At 36.1% G+C, this 22,222-nt stretch overlaps 1 protein-coding gene across 4 annotated transcripts in view; it reads right to left on the bottom strand.

The window, feature by feature from the left end:
* Positions 1 to 22,222, bottom strand: part of LOC127427576 (kazrin-like) — a 230,491-nt gene that overhangs the window by 170,665 nt on the left and 37,604 nt on the right. For all 4 annotated transcript variants that reach the window (XR_007894952.1, XM_051675237.1, XM_051675238.1 and 1 more), the window contains exon 3: positions 18,172 to 18,329. Coding sequence is in view for 3 of the 4 variants with exons in the window: in XM_051675237.1 (XP_051531197.1) it covers positions 18,172 to 18,329 (158 nt within the window). In the remaining variant the exon portion in view is untranslated. The remainder of the gene's footprint in view (positions 1 to 18,171; positions 18,330 to 22,222) is intronic.

Here is a 22,222-nt window from a genome sequence, read left to right as displayed (position 1 = left end):
AGTTTCATTTAATATTTAGTCGTTTCAGATGGAAAACATTTATACAAAAATAATGATGCGATCCAAAGTGAACAGTGGTGAAACATTTTCTTATGATGTGTTACATTCATTCGAGCAGACAGAGAAGTACGTTTGAAGTAAGTTTGGAGCAGAAGAAATAGAAATAAACCTTGTGTAAATGTCAGCTTTACACTAAGATAAAATGCTATTTCTAGCCATTTTACATGCACGTTACCAGGCACGATCATATTTTTTTTATCAAGAAAATTCACATTAGATTATAATTTCTTTTTTTCTAGTAAGACCTTTGATATTAGGGCAAAAATCTTATTCTTGATAATAATTTTTGTATTGTTTTCCTGTAAAAATATCTAAAAATCCTTAAAACAAGATCAATTTGATTGATCTTGTTTTAGAAACAACACTGCATAATATATTTAGGTTTTTCAGAGAATGTATTTTTAACATGTGTATTTTGTCTTACTGTACTGGCAGAGTTTTTATAGTCAAAACAAGTGAAAAAATCTACCAGTGCTGAAGAAGTAATCCAAAGTATTTCGAATACGTTACTGACCTTGAGTAATCTAACGGAATACATTACAAATTACATTTTACAGCATGTATTCTGTAATCTGTAGTGGAATACATTTCAAAAGTAACTCTCCCAACCCTGCTGGCAAATGTGTGTAAGTTCCGCTAACATTGACCGCAGTGTAAATAACTAGAAGGTTTAAAATACCAGAGTTAGTGATCTGGGCTTATAAACTATCACACAACCACAGGATGTACAGCAGAATTATGTGCCAATGTCAGATAATTTTCTAATTTCAGCAATTATAGTAAAATTAAATCATTCACTTGTTGCTGTGTGTTGCTGTATTTAAGAGACGGTAATAAAATCTGCTTCTTTCTTTACTGAAAAAGAAACTCTCTTTACTTTATTTTCTTTCATATTGTAACCGGGCTTTTCTGTGGCATTGGCACAGTAAAGGCTTCTTTCTGGCAACTCGACCATGCAGCTCATTTTTGTTCAAGTATCGTCGTATTGTGCTCCTTGAAACAACAACACCGTCTTTTTCCAGAGCAGCCTGTATTTCTCCTGAGGTTACCTGTGGGTTTTTCTTTGTATCCCGAACAATTCTTCTGGCAGTTGTGGCTGAAATCTTTCTTGGTCTACCTGACCTTGGCTTGGTATCAAGAGATCCCTGAATTTTCCACTTCTTAATAAGTGATTGAACAGTACTGACTGGCATTTTCAAGGCTTTGGATATCTTTTTATATACTTTTCCGTCTTTATAAAGTTCCAGTACCTTGTTACGCAGGTCTTTTGACAGTTCTTTTCTGCTCCCCATGGCTCAGTATCTAGCCTGCTCAGTGCAACCACGTAAGAGCATCCATTGACTATTTATACACAGACACTAATTGCAATTTAAAAAGCCACAGGTGTGGGAAATTAAACTTTAATTGCCATTTAAACCTGTGTGTGTCACCTTGTGTGTCTGTAACAAGGCCAAACATTCAAGGGTATGTAAACTTTTGATCAGGGCCATTTGGGTGATTTCTGTTATCATTATGATTTAAAAAGGAGCCAAACAACTATGTGATCATAAATGGCTTCATATGATCACTATCCTTAAATAAAAGACATTATTTGCATGATCAGTCATATTTTCAAAATTAATGCCAAAATTTCACAATTTCTGCCAGGGTATGCAAATTTTTGAGCACAACTGTATATATATATATATATATATATATATATATATATATATATATATATATATATATATACACACACACACACAGGTGCATCTCAAAAAATTTGAATATCGTGGAAAAGTTTCACGTGGAAAAGTATTGAGTGCATAAATTAACATACTTTTCAGAAGGTAGACATTTCTGTATTATAAATTCTTTATTCTAATATTTTGAGATACTTGATTTTTGAATTCCATGAGCTGTAAGCTTCAATCATCAAGATTAAAACAAAAAAAGGCTTGAAATATTTCACTTTATGTGAAATGAATCTAGAATATATGAAAGTTCCACTTTTTGAATTAAATTATGGAGAAAAAAAATCTACGTTATTCTAATTTTTTGAGATGCACCTGTATATACCCAGTGGTTCAGAAGTTTACATATACTTGGTTAGTGTTTGGTAGCATTGCCTTTAAATTGTTTAACTTGGGTCAAACATTTTGGGTAGCCATTCACAAGCTTCTCACAATAAGTTGCTGGAATTTTGGCCCATTCCTCCAGACAGAACTGGTGTAAGTGAGTCAGGTTTGTAGGCCTCCTTGCTCACACACGCTTTTTCAGTTCTGCCCACAAATTATTTATCGGATTGAGGTCAGAACTTTGTGATGGCCACTCCAATACCTTGACTTTGTTGTCCTTAAGCCATTTTGTCACAATTTTGGAGGTATGCTTGGGGTCATTGTCCATTTGGAAGACCCATTTGCGACCGAGCTTTAACTTCCTGGCTGATGTCTTGAGATTTTGCTTCAATTTATCCACATAATTTTCTTTCCTCATGATGCCATCTATTTTGTGAAGTGCACCAGTCCCTCCTGCAGCAAAGCACCCTCACAACATGATGCTGCCACCCTCATGCTTCATGGTTGGGATGGTGTTCTTCGGCTTGCAAGCCTCACCATTTTTCCTCCAAACATAACGATGGTCATTATGGCCAAATAGTTCAATTTTTGTTTTGTCAGACCAGAGGACATTTCTACAAAAAGTAAGATCTTTGTCCCAAGTGCACTTGCAAACTGTAGTCTGACTTTTTTATGGCAGTTTTGGAGCAGTGGCTTCTTCCTTGCTGAGCAGTCTTTCAGGTTATGACAATATAGGACTTGTTTTATTGTGTCTATAAATACTTGTCTACCCGTTTCCTCCAGCATCTTCACAAGGTCCTTTGCTGTTGTTCTTTGGATTGATTTGCACTTTTTGTACCAAATTATGGTCATCTCTAGGAGACAGAATGCGTCTCCTTCCTGAGTGGTATGATGGCTGTGTGGTCCCATGGTGTTTATACTTGTGTACTATTGTTCGTACAGATGACCGTGGTACCTTCAGGCATTTGGAAATTGCTCCCAAGAATGAACCAGACTTGTGGAGGTCCAAAAAAAAAATTTCTGAGGTCTTGGCTGATTTCTTTTGATTTTTCCATGATGTCAAGCAAAGAGGCACTGAGTTTGAAGGTAGGCTTTAAAATACATCCACAGGTACACCTCCAATTCAGTACACCTCCTATCAGAAGCTAATTAGCTAATTGTCTAAAGGCTTGACATCATTTTCTGGAATTTTCCAAGTTGCTTAAAGCACAGTTAACTTAGAGTATGTAAACTTCTGACCCACTAGAATTGTGATATAGTCAATTGAAAGTGAAACAATCTGTCTGTAACAATTGTTGGAAAAATTACTCATGCAAGTATGTCCTAAACTACTTTCCAAAACTATAGTTTGCTAATATTAAATCTGTGGAGTGGTTAAAAAATGAGTTTTAATGACTTCAACCTAAGTGTATGTAAACTTCTGACTTCAACTGTACTTATTCATATGATTATCTAAACCCCCAACCATGTGGCAGCAGTGCAGTGCATAAAGTCATTCAGATACAGGTCAGGAGCTTCAGTTAATGTTCACATCAACCATCAGAATGGGGAAAAATATGATCTCAGTGATTTTGACCATGGCATGATTTTTGGTGCAAGACAGGCTGGTTTGAATATTTCTGTAACGGCTGTCCTGGGATTTTTACACACAACAGTCTCTGAAGTTTACTCAGAATGGTGCCAAAAAAAAACATCCAGTGAGCGGCAATTCTGTGAACAGAAACACCTTGTTGATGAGAGAGTTTAATGGAGAATAGCCAGACTGGTTCGAGCTGACAGAAAGGCTACGGTAACTCAGATAACCACTCTGTACAACTGTAGAGTGCAGAATAGCATCTCAGAATGCATAACATGTCAAACCTTGAGGTGAATGGGTTGCAACAGTAGAAGACCATGTCAGGTTCCACTTCTGTCAGCCAAGAACAGAAACTCTAGAGACTGTTGAGTTTGAAAATCCCAGGAGACAGGGGCCTGGGTAGCTCAGTGGTAAAGACGCTGGCTACCACCCCTGGAGTTTGCTAGTTTGCTATCCTAGGGCATGCTGAGTGACTCCAGCCAGGTCTCCTAAGCAACCAAATTGGCCCAGTTGCTAGGGAGGTTAGAGTCACATGGGGTAACCTCCTCGTGATCGCTATAATATGGTTCGTTCTCGGTGGGGCACGTGGTGAGTTGAGCGTGGATGCCGCGGTGGATGGCATGAAGCCTCCACAAGCGCTATGTCTCCGTGGCAACGCGCTCAACAAGCCATGTGATAAGATGCGCGGGGTTGACGGTCTCAGACGCGGAGGCAGCTGGGATTCGTCCTCTGTCACCCGGATTGAGGCAAATAACTACGCGACCACGAGGATTTAAAAGCACATTGGGAACTGGGCATTCCAAAAAAAAAAAAAAAAAAAATCCCAGAAGATCAGCAGTTACAGAAATACTCAAACCATCCCTCTGGCAACAGCAATCATGCCACGGTCGAAATCACTGAGATCACATTTTTCCCCATTATGATGGTTGATGTGAACATTAACTGAAGCTCCTGACCCCTATCTGCATGATTATATGCATTGCAATGCTGTCACACGACTGGCTGATTAGATAATCACATGAATAAGTAGATGTACAGGTGTACCTAATGAAGTGGTCACTGAGTGTATATAAACAGTATACAGTATATATATATATATATATATATATATATATATACTTACTGTATATGTACTGAAAATACCTGTATATATAAAGATAATAATGAAAAAAGATTTTCTGTGAGCACAAGTCATATAAACTACTTTTATGATACTTTATGGTGCTTTATTGCATTTTGATGCATTTTGGAGATTGATAATATAATTACAAATGTCATGTTTTGCATTCCACATTAGATAAAAAAGTCATACAGGTTTGGAATGAAATGGGTAGAGTAGATTATGAAAGAATTCTCATTTTTGGTTGAAGTATTCCTTTAATTGATCTTTAGTTCTTTACACAAGAAACCTCGTTGTTTATATATAATGACATCCACTGATTATTAACAGAGTGTTTGATGAATGTAAGAGTTGGACCGTATGAGTTGTCACCGCATTACAGCCAATCACCTATTCGATATTGGTCATGTCTATTCCTGAAGTCTCCATTCTTCCATCATGTGAACAGACTCCATCAACACTCTTGGAAACCCTGGTGCCTGTGTGTGCAAGCAGGCCAGATTCTGTTGCATCACACACACACAAACACACACATACACACAACCTACCAAAATGCATTTGAGTAATCCCCCCTCTAGCGAGCAACACATACATTATTCATCTTTGCAAACGACAAATGAAGCAATCAATTCCTGGAGCACGTTCAAAGAGAAACATTGGAAATTCTATCCAAATTAATTTTCCACCTATCACACTCTGCCCAACAATATTCAATATGCTTAAACTTCTCCAGATGATCTTTCACAATGGATGCAAGGCCTCTGCAGCAGCATGTAGTGTTATGTCATGGATAAAAACAAGCAAATAAACACAAAGAGATGGAAATCACAGGAAAACTGGGCAACAGATAAGTAACAATTCCAATTAAAGCATAGATCAGGTTGCTTATCAAATGAAACTGCAAAGTGAAAAAGCTTTATGTTAATCACAACGAGATTGTTAATGTTTAGTGTGTTACAAAAATGTTCTAAGAAATCAGGCATAATGTAATTGCAATCACTTCTATAAAAAAATAACACTCCTCATCTTCTAAGAGGCTATCAACAGTGTTGATAAGTGCAATTAATGAACAAAAGCATGGAGCACTCGAAGCACTTTGCCTGTGTACTTCCCTAATTGACAGAAATTTTCCCAGACTTTTCTGATCTTACAGCAGTATGTGACTTTGGAGTGGATCCAAACGAAGACGTTTCTTAGTTCCCACAGTTCCATAGCACAGCTTTCACGAGAACCAATTAACCTTACACGTGATGTATAAAGTTGTTGTATAAAGAAAAGTGCTTGGACAGTGACTCAGGGACCATGAGGCCCAAATTACCTGACAGCGGAGAAAGAGAGGTCTGACAATGAGCAATTTATTTTGGGTTCAACTGGAGCAATGCACTGTTGTTGACCGGAGGCCTTTGCACATTTTGCCGTAATGGATCTCCTCCAGGTATACTGGAAATGAACCTCACTTTGAGCCACGATTATGACCCTGTTGTACAGTATTGCACAACAGTGCTTGTCCATTATTGCCATAAACTGATCTTTAATGGTGTTCAAGGGCAGCACTTCGAACAGTGCTGGAAAAGCTACTTTGAAACTATAGTTTCTCAAGCTACAAGCTACAAATAAATTAAAGCAGTTAAACTATAGTCAAACTAAAAAATTTTTAAAAAAGTAGCAAGCTACACAATAAGCTACTCTTCTTACACTATAAATTAGCATATGCTCACACGCTTAACAGCATTTGCAGTTACTCCTTTTACACCAAAATTGACAATTAATCAAATTAAAATAGTGATATTAAACCTTGTGATTGTTAAACCTCTGATTTAATTACATAAATACAGTCTGCATGTGCTGCATGCTTCAGCACACGTAAATGTGTGAAGCCACTTATAAGTTGAACAAAAAGATTGATCAAAACACCACATTTTATGAGCATCACGCACTGTGCTTTTTGTAGTTGATGACAGAAAAGAGCGCACGTTTTCTGTAAAGCGTGCAGCACATGTAGACTATACCCTATACTGTATTTATAATTAAATCACTGCATTTCGTTACACTGGGCCATAATCCAACGTCTTAACCGGAGGTGTAAAACTAACGTCAAAAACACAAAATAGAATATCCCTCACGTCAAAATAAACGTTTGATTCAAAAGAAAAGTTCGATGGGAGAATTGAAGAAATTGCTACAGAAATATATAACTACTGTTTAGTACAATTTAGTATTTACTGTAATAATTGTAATAATAATATTTAAGCAATATCTTACAAGCAAGAGTGCTGTTGTACTGAATGGAAGTTTCTATCAATGTTTTTATTTATAATGTGATGCTCTGTTGTGCAACACTTTATTTGACAAAAATAAGACCAATTTTGTATGTTAGATTATGCAATAGTATTGAAAATTAATTGTTCCATTTTCATTTGTTTGTAGTTTTATTAATTCATTTGATTAGACACTATTTTGATGATAAAATTTATTAAACTTTATAGTCTCTGACATAGTGTCTGACTCCTACTTAAAAAAAACTTGCAGTGTTCACTTAATTGAGAAACTCTTCAAGGAAACATTCAATTGTTTTAATTTATTATTTACATTTAACTTTGTGAAATAGACTAAAGGAGTGTGTTCAACAGCATATTACCTATTTATTTATTTGTTTGTTGGTATCGAAATTGGTATCGAGAATCGTGAAATTTTACTGTTATTCTTCCCAACTACTGAAATTTTGGTATCATGACATCCCTATGCAGAATCATGTAGAAGTATGCAAATTGGGAAGCAGCTAACGTCTAATGCATGCTAGTGCTTGATTAAGTTGAAATACAGGTTGTGTGGATACAACCCAGTGTTTTGCGCTGAAATATCGCACACAAAAGTGGTGCAACTGGTTAGTGAATTCATATCTCTGTGTACAATAGACAGGAGATGCAGTAATATAGCATCACAGTTGGCTTATAATGCATTCTGAGCAATGAAATCACAGCTGATAACTTATGAATAATAATCTCTGAAACCGGTGCTTTGATTTTCTCCTCTCAATAATGTCTGAAACTGCATTTTTTCCCCCCCAACTGGATGCTAAAAGATTGTGTAATATTCCAGTGCACTATGATTGCCAATTTCTGCTCTGCAACTATCAATCAGTGATTCAAGCTACTACGCTCAAATCCATATAAAAAAAAGCATAAACCCTCAATTCCATCTTTATCAGTAAGAGGGAGCTCAAATCACATAAGCGAGGCAGTGACATAAAATTGCATTTTCTATAAGAATATCTTCAGTGCGCATTGTTGAGGTTTAACTTGTTCATAGCACCTGAACCCCAGTTTCTATTCATAAATTCATGATCATTCATCTTAAAGTCCTGCTACTTCAGTTCTGAAAGAGAAAGTGGTCTGGGGCTAACATTCTGTATGTGCAGTGGGCACGTAGCAGTCCTCAATGGAAGGCGATGGCCTTTTGCTGAACTATTTTCCTCTTAATTAATGACACTGTAAGTAAGGGAAACACATTCTGGAAAATGGGGACGAGTCACGGTATCAATCATGCAAATCTGCAATGTGTCTAATTGATTACCCAAATTCATCACGATGTCTTGTCACAATGAACATTCATCATTTAACAACGAGGAGTAAGACAGTTGTGACTTTTTGTCTCCTGCGGGACACAAAAGGAGATGTTAGGCTGAATATTAGGGACTGACAGCCTCAGTCACCATTCACTTTCACAGTAAGGAAGAAAAAAAAAAGCAGTGTCAACATGATTGCAAATTTCTCCTTTTGTCTTCCACAGAAGAAAGAAATTCCTACAGGTTTGGAATGATGTGAGTGTGAATAAATGACACGTTTGGGAGAACTTTCCATTGAAGCTAGATTTTCCATCAGGGTAGCCACAGTAGTGTTTCTATTCCGTATGTATACAGCTCCTTAAGATTAAGAGGGAGGATTGCAACGTTCAGGAAATATGTTTTACAAAGCCAATGACAGCAACTGTGCTACGGACACAATGTTTCCTCAACATACATCCTGGGGATGGAGGGATGAAACAATTAAGTGTGATCAGCATAGAGAGACTATTTTCCCTCAACAGAAACAACAACAACAGAAAAATCAGGTAGTGGATACTTTTTATGCAATATCTTGAGGCACATTTATCGTTTTGTTCCAGACTAGCCACCACAAGTGAATACTTCCATAGATTATTCTTTTCAGTGTCTTTCAGGCCAGAAAGAGTAATGCCAGTTAAATGTGGTATCTACTGTCAAAGCAGCACAGAGTGATAATGATTTGTGAACAGTGCATTTGAATCACAGTTGAAAAGGGGCACAGTAAATTATTTATATGCTTCTTCGAACAAAGTGACATTCAGTTATTCAAATAGCGACATTTAAAAAATGCTCAAGCCTTTCTCGACATCTTCCCTTGACCTTGTATGCATGAACCTTTGCCTGACCATTGCCAAAACATCTTCAGCTCTAGCAGTATTGAATACAGAAAAGCACTTAAATAGATTACATACTGTACATATCTAGATTACAATCGATTAAACATACAATACCAGCCTGATCTCATGAAAAAAAATGCAACATTTTTGCAAAATTATATTACGTGGTTCATTACACGCATCGCGGCAGTTGCGAGGTCAAACATCCACTGTGTGGCGCTATAAGCGTGTTAAATGTTCTCCCAAACAGATGAGGTTTTTAAGGTTAATACTTTATAAAGTCTTAAATCAAGACAATCTACCTCCCTATACCCTAAACCTTCAACCTAAACCAACCGATATTATCATAAAAGCAAATGTGATATACAAAGTGCAATAGCTGGAGCAACCAAGTCATTTTGTGGTGCTTTTAAGACACTTTCGGCGTAGATATTGACTCGTGTGCTCTTCAGGACTCGTACCCTGGTCCTTTGCATCACAAGCACAACACTCTCTCAATTGAGCCACAGTGCAATTTGATCGCAAACAAGCTTATAAATGTAGTTGGTTATGTAATGCAAACGTTGAAATGTATCACCATGCACTTCTCTATTTTTGTTCAAAGTTTTTGTTGTGCTGTTAGTCAATCAGCGATTTTAAGACATAATTTTCCTCCGGCCCCAGAGTAATTACCCACATTTACGGCTAAACTTATTGGCTTAAAATAAAAGAGGCTAGAAATGAGTGTGCACAAGCAAAAATGGCAGCAAGCAGGTTGTGTACCAAGGGATTCATGCGCCAGCCTAACAACTGCCATCGTGATGAATGGTAATACTAACCGATGGCCAGGTTTGTGGAATAACGGGATACATGTAACGGGATTACGCATTTAAAATACAAAATATAAGTAACTGTATTCCACTACAGTTACAGTTTAAATCATTGGTAATTAGAATACAGTTACATTCAAAAAGTATTTTGATTACTGAAGAGATTACTTTGCATTTTATTGTCATTTGTTTCATTTAATATTTAGTCCTTTCAGATGGAAAACATTTATACATATAAATGATGCGATCCAAAGTGCATTTGAACAGCGGTGAAACACTTTCTTATGATGTGTTACATTCATACGAGCAGACAGAGAAGTAAGTTTGAAGTAAGTTTGGAGCAGAAGAAATAGAAATAAACCTTGTGTAAATTGTCGGCTTTACACTAAGATAAAATGCTATTTCTAGCCATTTTACATGCACATGTTACCAGGCACGATCATATTTTTTTTATCAAGAAAATTCACATTAGATTATAATTTCTTTTTTTCTAGTAAGACCTTTGATATTAGGGCAAAAATCTTATTCTTGATAATAATTTTTGTATTGTTTTCCTGTAAAAATATCTAAAAATCCTTAAAACAAGATCAAATTGATTTATCTTGTTTTAGAAACAACACTGCATAAGATATTTATTTTTTTCAGAGAATGTATTTTTAACATGAGTATTTTGTCTTACTGTACTGGCAGAGTTTTTACAGTCAAAACAAGTGAAAAAATCTACCAGTGCTGAAGAAGTAATCCAAAGTATTTAGAATATGTTACTGACCTTGAGTAATCTAACGGAATACGTTACAAATGACATTTTACAGCATGTATTCTGTAATCTGTAGTGGAATACATTTCAAAAGTAACCATCCCAACCCTGCCGATGGCTCTCTCCAGGTATTATAGTGCTCTTCGGCTCTGCCAATAGCCTATGGGTGCTAAACAAGGATTTGAGTGGAAATGTTTCAAAGATTGCAGATTTTAAAGTGTAACTGTGGACAGCATCTCTACGGACAGAGTCATTAATGGATCTTGTGGTGTAGATGTGCTGTTGTGACTTATTGGATCATGTGGTGACACAGATGCAATTAAGCTAGAGTTAAGTGTCATGCCACAGAGGTCTGCCTATTAATTTGTTAAAATCTTTTCATGAAGTGCCCATTGAAAACAATTAGGAATGAGCCATCCTATCTCAATTGCTGATGTTTTATCTGAATTGTATTTAATTAAAGTTCAAAAATATTTACTCACCCCCATGCCATCCCAGATGTGTATGACTTTCTATTATATCACTTCTGAAGATATGGATTAAAACACTTGAGTCGTATGGATTACTTTTATGTTTCCTTTATGTGATTTTTGGAGCTACAAATGTCTGGTCAACATTCACTTTCATTGTATGGACCTACAGAGGTGATATATTTTTCTAAAAATCTTAATTTGTGTTCAAAAAGACAGAAAGTCATACACATCTAGGATGGCATGAGGGTGAGTAAATGATAAGAGAATTGTCATTTTTGGGTGAACTATCTGTTTAAAATAAAACCTTGGTTTTGGATTAGTAAATCCGTGCATGCAGGGTCTCAATTGGATGTTTTTCCCATTTGGTGAATTCTTGATTTGGATTTGTCAGTGGACCACACACCTCACTGCCATACAGGACAGTCGGCTCAATCACCAATTCTAACATTTTTAACCAAATTCTAATAGGTATCTCTATAGGACATTGTCTTTTTATGGCATAGAAGGCCTTGCGAGCTTTATCTCTCAGTTCATTCACTGCAGGGTTTCCAGTGAAAGTGATTTTTAGTCCTAGATAATTGTAGTGTGATGAGTGTGTAATCTGGTTATTTCCTAATGTGAATATTCTTTGAGTTCCCTGGGATCTGAATCTTTTCTGGAAGGTCATGATGTTTTTTTTATTTTTTTTATTGAGGTTTACTGTCAGGGCCCACGTCTGACAGTATTGCTCTAGCAGATCCAGGTTCTGCTGTAGACCCTGTTCAGTGGGAGACAGCAGAGCCAGGTCATCTACATACAGCACGCATTTGATTTCTGAGTCGTGTAGAGGGAGACAAGGGGCTGCAGATCGCTCCAGACTGGTTGCTAGTTCGTTGATGTAAATGTTAAACAATGTTGGGCTTAAACAGCAACCATGTCTCACTCCACGCTCCTGGGAAAGAAATCGTGTTCTTTTTGTGCAAATTTTGATGCCACATTTGCTTTCAGTATACATTGATTTAATGAGGTCATAGGTTTTACCTCCTATGCCACTTTCAATAAGTTTGTAAAATATGCTTTTTTAAAGTCAATAAAGCATGCAAAAAATGTTCCTTTATTTTGGACAACATGTTGTTCAACTAAGGTTTGTAATGTGTAATTATGGTCAGATGTATGGTAATTTGGTAAAAATCCAATTGGACTTCTGCTCAAGACATTGTGTGTTGTGATGGAAGTCCAAAAGGCTCATTAATTATACTACAAAATATTTTTCCGAGGTTGCTACTCACACAAATGCCTCTGTAATTATTTGGGTCAAATGTATTTCCATTTTTAAAGATGGGTGTTACCAGTCCTTGATTCCAGATGTCAGGGAAGTAACCTACACACAGAATCCCGCTGAATAATTTTAGAATGGCTGATTGGAATTTAGTGTTGGTATATTTTAACATTTCATTCAATATCCCATCAGGTCCAGATACATTTTTGGGATTTAGAGTTTTAATTTTGTCTTTAAGTTCCTTTTCAGTAATAGGAAAGTCTAATGGGTTTTGCTTATCTTTGTTTGCCAATTCTAGTACTTCCAAATGTTTAGTTATTTGATTTTGCTTACAATTTGTGCCAGTTTCTACTTTATTAAATAATGTTTGGAAATGGGTTTCCCATATTTCTCCATTTTGGATTGCCAATTCTTCCTGGTAATGTTTTTAGGCTGTGTTCTCTCTCTCTCACTCTCTCTCTCTCTCTCTCTCTCTCTCTCTCTCTCTCTCTCTCTCATCTCGTGCAGCACTCCGCAGTTCATTTGACACTTGTCACTTCATTGTGAGCGCACAGTAAGCAAAGGAAGTTGCACATTTGCTGGACTTAAAGATGAAACCTATTCACCTTATTCAGCCCCGCCCCTTTTCCGTGATCCACTCTTCCGAATTTTGTCATCTAACTTCCTTTTTGTATTAAAGCTACTGAGAAGAGTCGATAAAAAATGGATTACATCTGGGAGCACAGAAAGTATTTTTCACCAAGAATTGATGGTGTGAGTCTACACCACCCCTTTACTACGTGAAAATGCTTGTGAGGTGTTTATTCTGCCACTCTAAATGTTCATTTTTACCACACCCGTGGAGGTAAATTGGACCTGGCAGATCACATTCAGACAATTGTTATACGTGTAATTCTGCTTAATATTTAGGTTTCAACTTGTTAATAATGTGTTAAAATGTGTAGTTGATATGAAATTTCCAACAGTGATAGCTCATGCAAGTTGAACATTAAAGAAAATTACAATTGTACTTTTTTAAATTAATTTGTCACCCTACATTTTTAGAGGCTTAAATGTGATTAAAATTGTTGTTAACAGAATATAAAATAAAACACATTTTCACGTGTGTGCATGTGTGTGTGTGTGTAAATATAGTGTCACCCCTCCCCCCGTCCCGGTTTAACGCTCAAAAAATCTGCTTACCTTAACTATAACACGATTGGTGAATGACATGAGAAGATTGCCAGAGGTGTCTTACAGAGATATTTTTAATGACTTTGTGTTGTCTTGGAGTTTCATGAGCTCAGCACGTCCACAGCTTGAAGGTAGGATCTTGTGTATTTATGAATGAAGCACTCTTGCTTTAAAATCTCCCCGGTCTGCTTCCAGTTGTTATGACATTCCCTGAACACTAAAATACTCATAATATTTACTGACAACTCTATAACCTGTAAATCCACTTCGCTAGCTAATTACACTTTGACATCAACACCATAGATATCTATATAGAACCACTAGAACTTTTCAAGATGGCTCCGCGCTAGTTACTCTGGTGCATAAGGTGATATATAAACCTGTTAATTCGACATGAAATGACGTTATACTGCATTACTGCAAGCAAGTGATGTGATAAAACAATTGCTCCTATATGCAGTGCAAGTGTGCAACGTTGGAGCGATCTGGTTTTGTCTCGTCACATCGTGGCGGTCCCTCATAAAAAAGCATTTTTGACAAGAAAGGCAGAAATAGCAAAACAAACTTTGTGTGTAATGCAACCAGAATTACTGAGAGTGAAGAGAAACACTTCAAACAGAATTCATCACCCTGCTAAGCACCTGTTACATCCCTCATCTCCATCATCTGACATTGACAATACAGGTATTCTTTGCCTTCTGATTTAGTCAAGTTTAATAATATAAGTAGGCTATATGTAGCCTACCGGTAATAGTAGCCTACATAATACAAATAATCGAAATATTATAATATAATACTTGTAATATACATGCATACTATTCAAAATATAATTTTATAATCTATCAAAATATAATTTATAATCTTTAATATACATCTTATTATCTTTCAGTAAACATCATAACTCATTTAGCAACAAGGTCCCCTTTTTAGGATTTCATCTGTTAACATGTTCATAGTAACATGCATTTTGTCTACTTTAAACTGGTGAGCATTGACTGTTAAAGTGATAGTTCACACAAAATGAAAAAAATCTGTCATCACTTCACATTTTCACATTCTTGCAAACCCTTGACTTTTTTTTTTCTTTCTGTGGAACTCAAAAGGAGATGTTAGGCAGAACATTAGTCTCAGTATTCACTTCCACTGTATGGGAAAGTGAATGAAAAGCTGTAATGAAAGTGAATGGTGACCTTGACATTATGCCCAACATCTTTTATGCTAAACAGAAAAAAAATTAAATTTATGTTGGGAACAACATGAAGTTGAGTAATGATGACAGAAAAAAAAAAAAAAAAATATATATATATATATATATATATATATATATATATATATATATATATATATATATATACATACACACAGGTGCTGGTCATATAATTAGAATATTATCAAAAAGTTGATTTATTTCACTAATTCCATTCAGAAAGTGAAACTTGTATATTATATTCATTCATTACACACAGACTGATATATTTCAAATGTTTATTTCTTTTAATTTTGATGATTATAACTGACAACTAAGGAAAATCCCAAATTCAGTATCTCAGAAAATTAGAATATTACTTAAGACCAATACAAAGAAAGGATTTTTAGAAATCTTGGCCAACTGAAAAGTATGAACATGAAAAGTATGAGCACGTACAGCACTCAATACTTAGTTGGGGCTCCTTTTGCCTGAATTACTGCAGCAATGCGGCGTGGCATGGAGTCGATCAGTCTGTGGCACTGCTCAGGTGTTATGAGAGCCCAGGTTGCTCTGATAGTGGCCTTCAGCTCTTCTGCATTGTTGGGTCTGGCATATCGCATCTTCCTCTTCACAATACCCCATAGATTTTCTATGGGGTTAAGGTCAGGCGAGTTTGCTGGCCAATTAAGAACAGGGATACCATGGTCCTTAAACCAGATACTGGTTGCTTTGGCACTGTGTGCAGGTGCCAAGTCCTGTTGGAAAATGAAATCTGCATCTCCATAAAGTTGGTCAGCAGCAGGAAGCATGAAGTGCTCTAAAACTTCCTGGTATACGGCTGCATTGACCTTGGACCTCAGAAAACACAGTGGACCAACACCAGCAGATGACATGGCACCCCAAACCATCACCGACTGTGGAAACTTTACACTGGACCTCAAGCAACGTGGATTGTGTGCCTCTCCTCTCTTTCTCCAGGCTCTGGGACCCTGATTTCCAAAGGAAATGCAAAATTTACTTTCATCAGAGAACATAACTTTGGACCATTCAGCAGCAGTCCAGTCCTTTTTGTCTTTAGCCCAGGCGAGATGCTTCAGACGCTGTCTGTTGTTCAAGAGTGGCTTGACACAAGGAATGCAACAGCTGAAACCCATGTCTTGCATACGTCTGTGCGTAGTGGTTCTCCCCCACATTTTTGAATGGGTTTTGTTTCACAATCCTCTCCAGGGTGCGGTTATCCCTATTGCTTGTACACTTTTTTCTACCACATCTTTTCCTTCCCTTCACCTCTCTATTAATGTGCTTGGACACAGAGCTCTGTGAACAGCCAGCCTCTTTTGCAATGACCTTTTGTGTCTTGCCCTCCTTGTGCAACGTGTCAATGGTCGTCTTTTGGACAACTGTCAAGTCAGCAGTCTTCCCCATGATTGTGTAGTGTACAGAACTAGACTGAGAGACCATTTAAAGGCCTTTGCAGGTGTTTTGAGTTAATTAGCTGATTAGAGTGTGGCACCAGGTGTCTTCAATATTGAACCTTTTCACAATATTCTAATTTTCTGAGATACTGAATTTGGGATTTTCCTTAGTTGTCAGTTATAATCATCAAAATTAAAAGAAATAAACATTTGAAATATATCAGTCTGTGTGTAATGAATGAATATAATATACAAGTTTCACTTTTTGAATGGAATTAGTGAAATAAATCAACTTTTTGATGATATTCTAATTATATGACCAGCACCTGTATATATATATATATATATATATATATATATATATATATATATATATATATATATATATATTTTTTTTTTTTTTTTTTACCTTTTTAAGTTTTTGTTAAAGGTATCTGCCAGAACAACTATATCAATGTAAGTCAGTACATAATGGCATTACGTCTTGCTGGGAAACAAGTGACTGAAGAGAAGGGTGATAATGTAGGCTATATACTTTAAAAAAAACATATCTACATTAATTTAAAGAAAAAGCTACATTTTGAGAGGTAACTTTGAGAAACTTCAACTAGTGCCATGTCACGTGAACAAGTATTTTAGAAATGCTTTGTAGTGAATTATTACAAAAATGTTAGAACACATCCTGAAGATAAAATAAAAATGCTTCTCTCAAATTCTCTCTGTTTTTCGCCAAAAAAATTCTCCCGGGGGTGCATGACCCCGGACCCCCCTAGACAAATAAGGGTACACTTCTTTAATCGTTCAAGTTTCTCTGCATACCCAGAGAACAAATCCTGCAGGCACCCCTGATTTCAATAACAGTCTGTAAATTCATAAAAATATACTTATATTTAAGTGTGCAGTGATAATATGCTTATGTCAATGAACACAAAATTGAAAAGACATGATTTTAAAGCAGGTAGCCCACTTATTTTAACATTATATGTCATTGCTTTAAAATTTAGCAGTACTACTTTGACCCATGTGATGGCACCCCTGAATTACCATATGAGCAAAACTACTAGTTTATTAAAATAAGACTTGTTTTCAGAGAATGTATCCTGAATATAAGTGTATTTTGTCCTGTGGCACAGGCAGATTTTTTTACTTGTTTTAAGCATGAACAAATACCAGTAGGAAAAAATACCAGTGCCACAAGAGAAAAATACACATCTAATAAAGATGCATTCTCTGAAATCAAGCCTAAAAAACATTTGCAGTTTTTCCTCATCAGGTGAATTTATCTTTTAAGGATGTTTAGATATTTTTACTGGAAAATAAGACAAAAGTATATATATATATATATATATATATATATATATATATATATATATATATATATATATTACCGGTCCTGCGCAACCCACTCTGAGCGGGATTCCAACCGACATCAGCCGGCATGGGAGGCAGGCGTGCTAACGAGGAGGCTAAAGGCAACAGCCTCTAGCATCGGTCACTAGTGCACCTCTTGAGGGCAGGGGATTGAGGTTTTACACATACCACACAGCTATCATGTACCAGTTGGCTCCCATTACATATATATATATATATATGTAGCTATGTAGCTGAGTGTAGCTGAGCATTGACACTCTACAGTGTCATTTGATTCATTTCATTTGATTTGATTAAGATAAATCATGGACAAATTGTAGATAAAACTAATGAAAACATTGCACAGGCAATTTTGGAGGCCAATTTGTATAATGAGCAATGTGTAAAAAGTCTCAATTTACCATTAAAGCTAACATTATGATTGTTGCTGATATAAAGGGTAACAGCAAAGACTTGTAGATATGGTGGTTTACCTGTGCGTCCATAAGCAAGTGTCTCATCAGAGCCATGGATTGTTTCAAAGTATCTCTTTCACTGGGCAGAAAGGTGTCCTCTTCATGGCTCATGGAGTTGGGTCTGTTCACCATGAAGTGAGCGATCTGGTCGTTCAGGCTGTTCAGAGATTGCACAGCTGGAGAGAACAAATGAAATACAAATCAGTATCACTCCTGTGCACACACGAGTTAAGAACGATCCCTATATCTGTTTGATATTTATGTTTTTATGGTTTAAAACATACAGCAACAACCCCTCATACAAAAAGCTATAACTTCACTGATGGAATAATTGCTCTGTCATCTATATCAGATAACATGAGGCAGTGAAACTCTCTGAGCTGTTATTGGTTTTCTTCAATGGTTCTAGGCAAAAACATTCATTTTATTTAAAAAAAAAAAAAAAAATCAACACTGGCAGGCCATTTGGTCCCAGCATCAATTGTAGGCCAGCGATCAAAGCATAAAAAAGATATTGTTTGAAAATTGCTCAAACTTTCTACAGTGTTGTAATTTTATTGTCTTAGTCAACAGCCACTGAAGAGAAAAAAATCACAAATTATAAAAACTCTTTAATATCTCCATTTTGGTTTGCTTTATTGACGAGACAAAATCTGTAAAAAATGTTGCCAAAGCATTTGCAACAGAGCTGTGTACAGTAAAATAAAGTGCAATGTAACAAAGTGAAATAACAAGTGCCACTAAACAAACGTAACATTAACAAAAAAAAAAAAAATAATACAAATAATATCAGCACAGCAAAATATAATTTTCTTACTTAGTATATTTGTCTTATTTTCCAAAACAAATATCTAAATATTCTTAAAACAAGATATATTTATTTGACAAGTAAAAAAGATATTAAGTCTTATTTTCAGAGCAATCTGACCAAATTTAGTAAACATCATGCTTAAAACAAAAAAGAATAATCTGCCAGTGAAAAATAAACGTATTTTCCCGAAAGTTTTTTTTTTTTTTTTTAGATTTCTCTGAAAACAATACAAATTATCTTTTGCCATTTTGCTCGTCAAGTAAATTAATCGTTTTAAGAATGTTTCGATATTTTTATGCAATTTAAATTAAATGAAGTAACAGTGCAGAGAAAATATTCAATTAAGCAAGTAATATTAATAAACAACCAATTAAAGTATCATGATTAAATGAAGATGTTTTATTTTGGGTTCAATACAAGTTCAGTTCAATTAACAGCATTTATGACACGACGTTCATAACCATAAAAAAAACTTATTTTGACTCTTCCCACATTTAGCTATTTATATAAAGTAAAAATTGTGGTTACAGCAAGGCTCTTACAATGGAAGTGAATGGGGCCATTCCATAAACACTCAAATACAAATGGTTTTCAGTATAGCCACAAGACTTTGTAAGTGTAACATGATTTTATCAAGATAAAATCGCTCAATAAATCCAATATTACAACTTTGTTGTCCTGCAGACGTAACGCCAGTAACCCTGTGATCTAGTAAACGCTATAAAGCTGGTAAATCCCTGATTTTATCAAACTAAAATCATGTTAGCACATATTGTTTACATCTTGTGGTTATAATTTTTAAACAGTGAGCATTTTAACATTTATGGACTGGCCCCATTCACTTCCATTGTTAGCGTTGTAACAAGTCTAAATTATTTTCTGTGGTAATCAACATTATGCCACAAATGCTGTCACTTGAGCTCAACTAGTATTGTTAAGTCTCAAATTGCATACCCCAGAAATAATGTGTCTGTAACCAAATGTCCAAAGAGATTTCAATATGAACTCAAACATTTCTCATCAAATTCTCCCAAGACCAAATCATCTCTGCTATACTATCAATAATAATTCTATAGCTCTTACTATACAGTATGTAAAACAATAGACTCATTTGTGTCTGTTTTTTATTTCTCCTAAGGACTTTTAAAAGAAATATCTGAAACAAAGAAACATCTGAGACAAAGTTGATACTTAAGACATAACAGAGCTCTGAGTCTTAAAAATGTTCCTCTGGTCCAACACTGGCAAAGGTGTGCCTGTGTGTCTGCTCTCAGCTGGAATGTCTCTGGCATGGTTAGTTCGTCAAGCTTTGCTGCTTGCCTCCAGATGATGGTACTCATTGGCATGCAGTCTGCCCTCTCTAATCCTTCTCCCATAGGCCCTGGCAGCTCCCATGCAAGCCTCCATTTACCATTAATCCCCCTCACTTAGCAAAGGCTACCAGAATTATTGTAAGACTATTACCACTATAGAAATCTCACATCCGTGCCCATTTGAATGCATTTATTCATAGTCTCCAGCAATCAAGCCTGACCCTTGTTTGCCTCTATCAATCAGCATATCCAACAAATTAAAAGAGGCACATCAGTATTTTTACTGGCATCAACGTCACAGTGAAATTTATTCATTATTCACTGACCTCAAAAGACTGAGAAACTAATTCTAAAATATATGTCTCATAATTTCAGTTTTTGCTTCACTTATAAGCTCTGGTGGCAAACAAGCCAGCACTGTATAAAGTCCAAGAGATGGAGAGGGAATTATCACGAAAGAAATGGAGAGTATAAGAAAAAGAGAGAATGATTCTCTCAATTTACAGACTAGAGGCAGATGAGCCAAAATCCAATACTCACAGCATTAAGCGTCTGGCTAGTGAGCTTCCTGTAGATGTTGTTCTAATAGGAAGCTTGTTAGTGTTCGCAACATCATGAGAAATGCAGCCTGAAATGCTTGCCTAATATTTAAAACTCCCAAGAAACTATTCAATTATACTTACTCATTCTTAATGTTTTCTTACTTTCACACTTTGCCTTAAGCTTGATTTGCTGGCATCAGATCTAGAGCAAACAGTTATTCATCATTTAAATCTTTTATTTTCAAATTGACTTTCAGAAAACTTGATACACATGGCCAGTTGATCTCATAATGCACAGTTAATGAAAACTTAATTAACTCTGGGAGATTCAAAGGTTCCTAACAGCCAAAACAAAACCATGAGGGCGTGAAAGAGGATCTACTATCTTCCTTTCTCACTGACGTATGGATTTAAAATTTGGTGCAGTCAGCTACAGCATTGCAGGGGTCATTTAAGATTTGAGAAAGATACCTGCACATAGCGACAGCAAATAAATACTTGTTCCTCTCAGAAAGAGTTTTCCTGCCCGTATTACTTCCATTTTCCATGGGAGGATTGTTTTTTTGTGTGATGGGAGATGCTCAAAACACATTTCAGGAAAAAAACACAATATCTCTTCTATTGCTGACTGTGGCATAACACAATGTTGGAACGGAATCACATCGTTTCCTTATTATCCTCTTCCACTGTGCTGATAAAAGCTGGGAATCTTGTTTTTATAAACATTTAATCCATTCACCAAAATTGGGAGAAGTTGCTTAGAAACACTTGATTAGGGAGGTTAGATAAGGTTTGCGCATTGCACAATAGTACTTGTCAGAAACACACAGGGCCTGTAGTGGAGCTTCACTTACATATATCACCGCCAACTATGCAGACAAGGATTTGGAATATATCATTAGGTAGGTAAAGTTTGTCAAGACAAACTGTTATAATGGCTTGACAAAGCCTTTTCTGAAAACCTTTGGAATTTGGCCACTTTGCAGGAAAACCATATGGCTGATCAGTTAGAAGAGATATAGCAATGTAAGTTAGAACACTCTGAAGGTCTGTGCCAAGTTTGGTGGATGTACTGTAGCTAGTAAGGGTTAGGAGTTACAATTGATAGTTCTGGTCTTGGTTTAGGGATTTTGGAAAAACCCTAAACCAAGCCTGTACAACCAAGCCTGTGGTTTGTCAAGCCAACATAATTATATTATTTGGTAATATTAGGGTTAGGGTTAGGGCATAGTTACATAGCACATGGTTAAATAGCTCAAATAAATGTCAAGAGCAATTTCAAACTATTTTCCACAGATTCACTCTTTTATATAGGCTAGGCTTTATCCAAATTTCTACAGCTTTAAACTATTCCAAACTTTCTCAGTAGCACCCATATACTGCACCAAAAAAGCAAGCTCCAC

The sequence above is a fragment of the Myxocyprinus asiaticus genome, chromosome 37 (assembly GCF_019703515.2).
Source record: "Myxocyprinus asiaticus isolate MX2 ecotype Aquarium Trade chromosome 37, UBuf_Myxa_2, whole genome shotgun sequence".
NCBI lineage: Eukaryota > Metazoa > Chordata > Actinopteri > Cypriniformes > Catostomidae > Myxocyprinus > Myxocyprinus asiaticus.
This window is presented reverse-complemented; position numbering and strand designations above follow the sequence as displayed.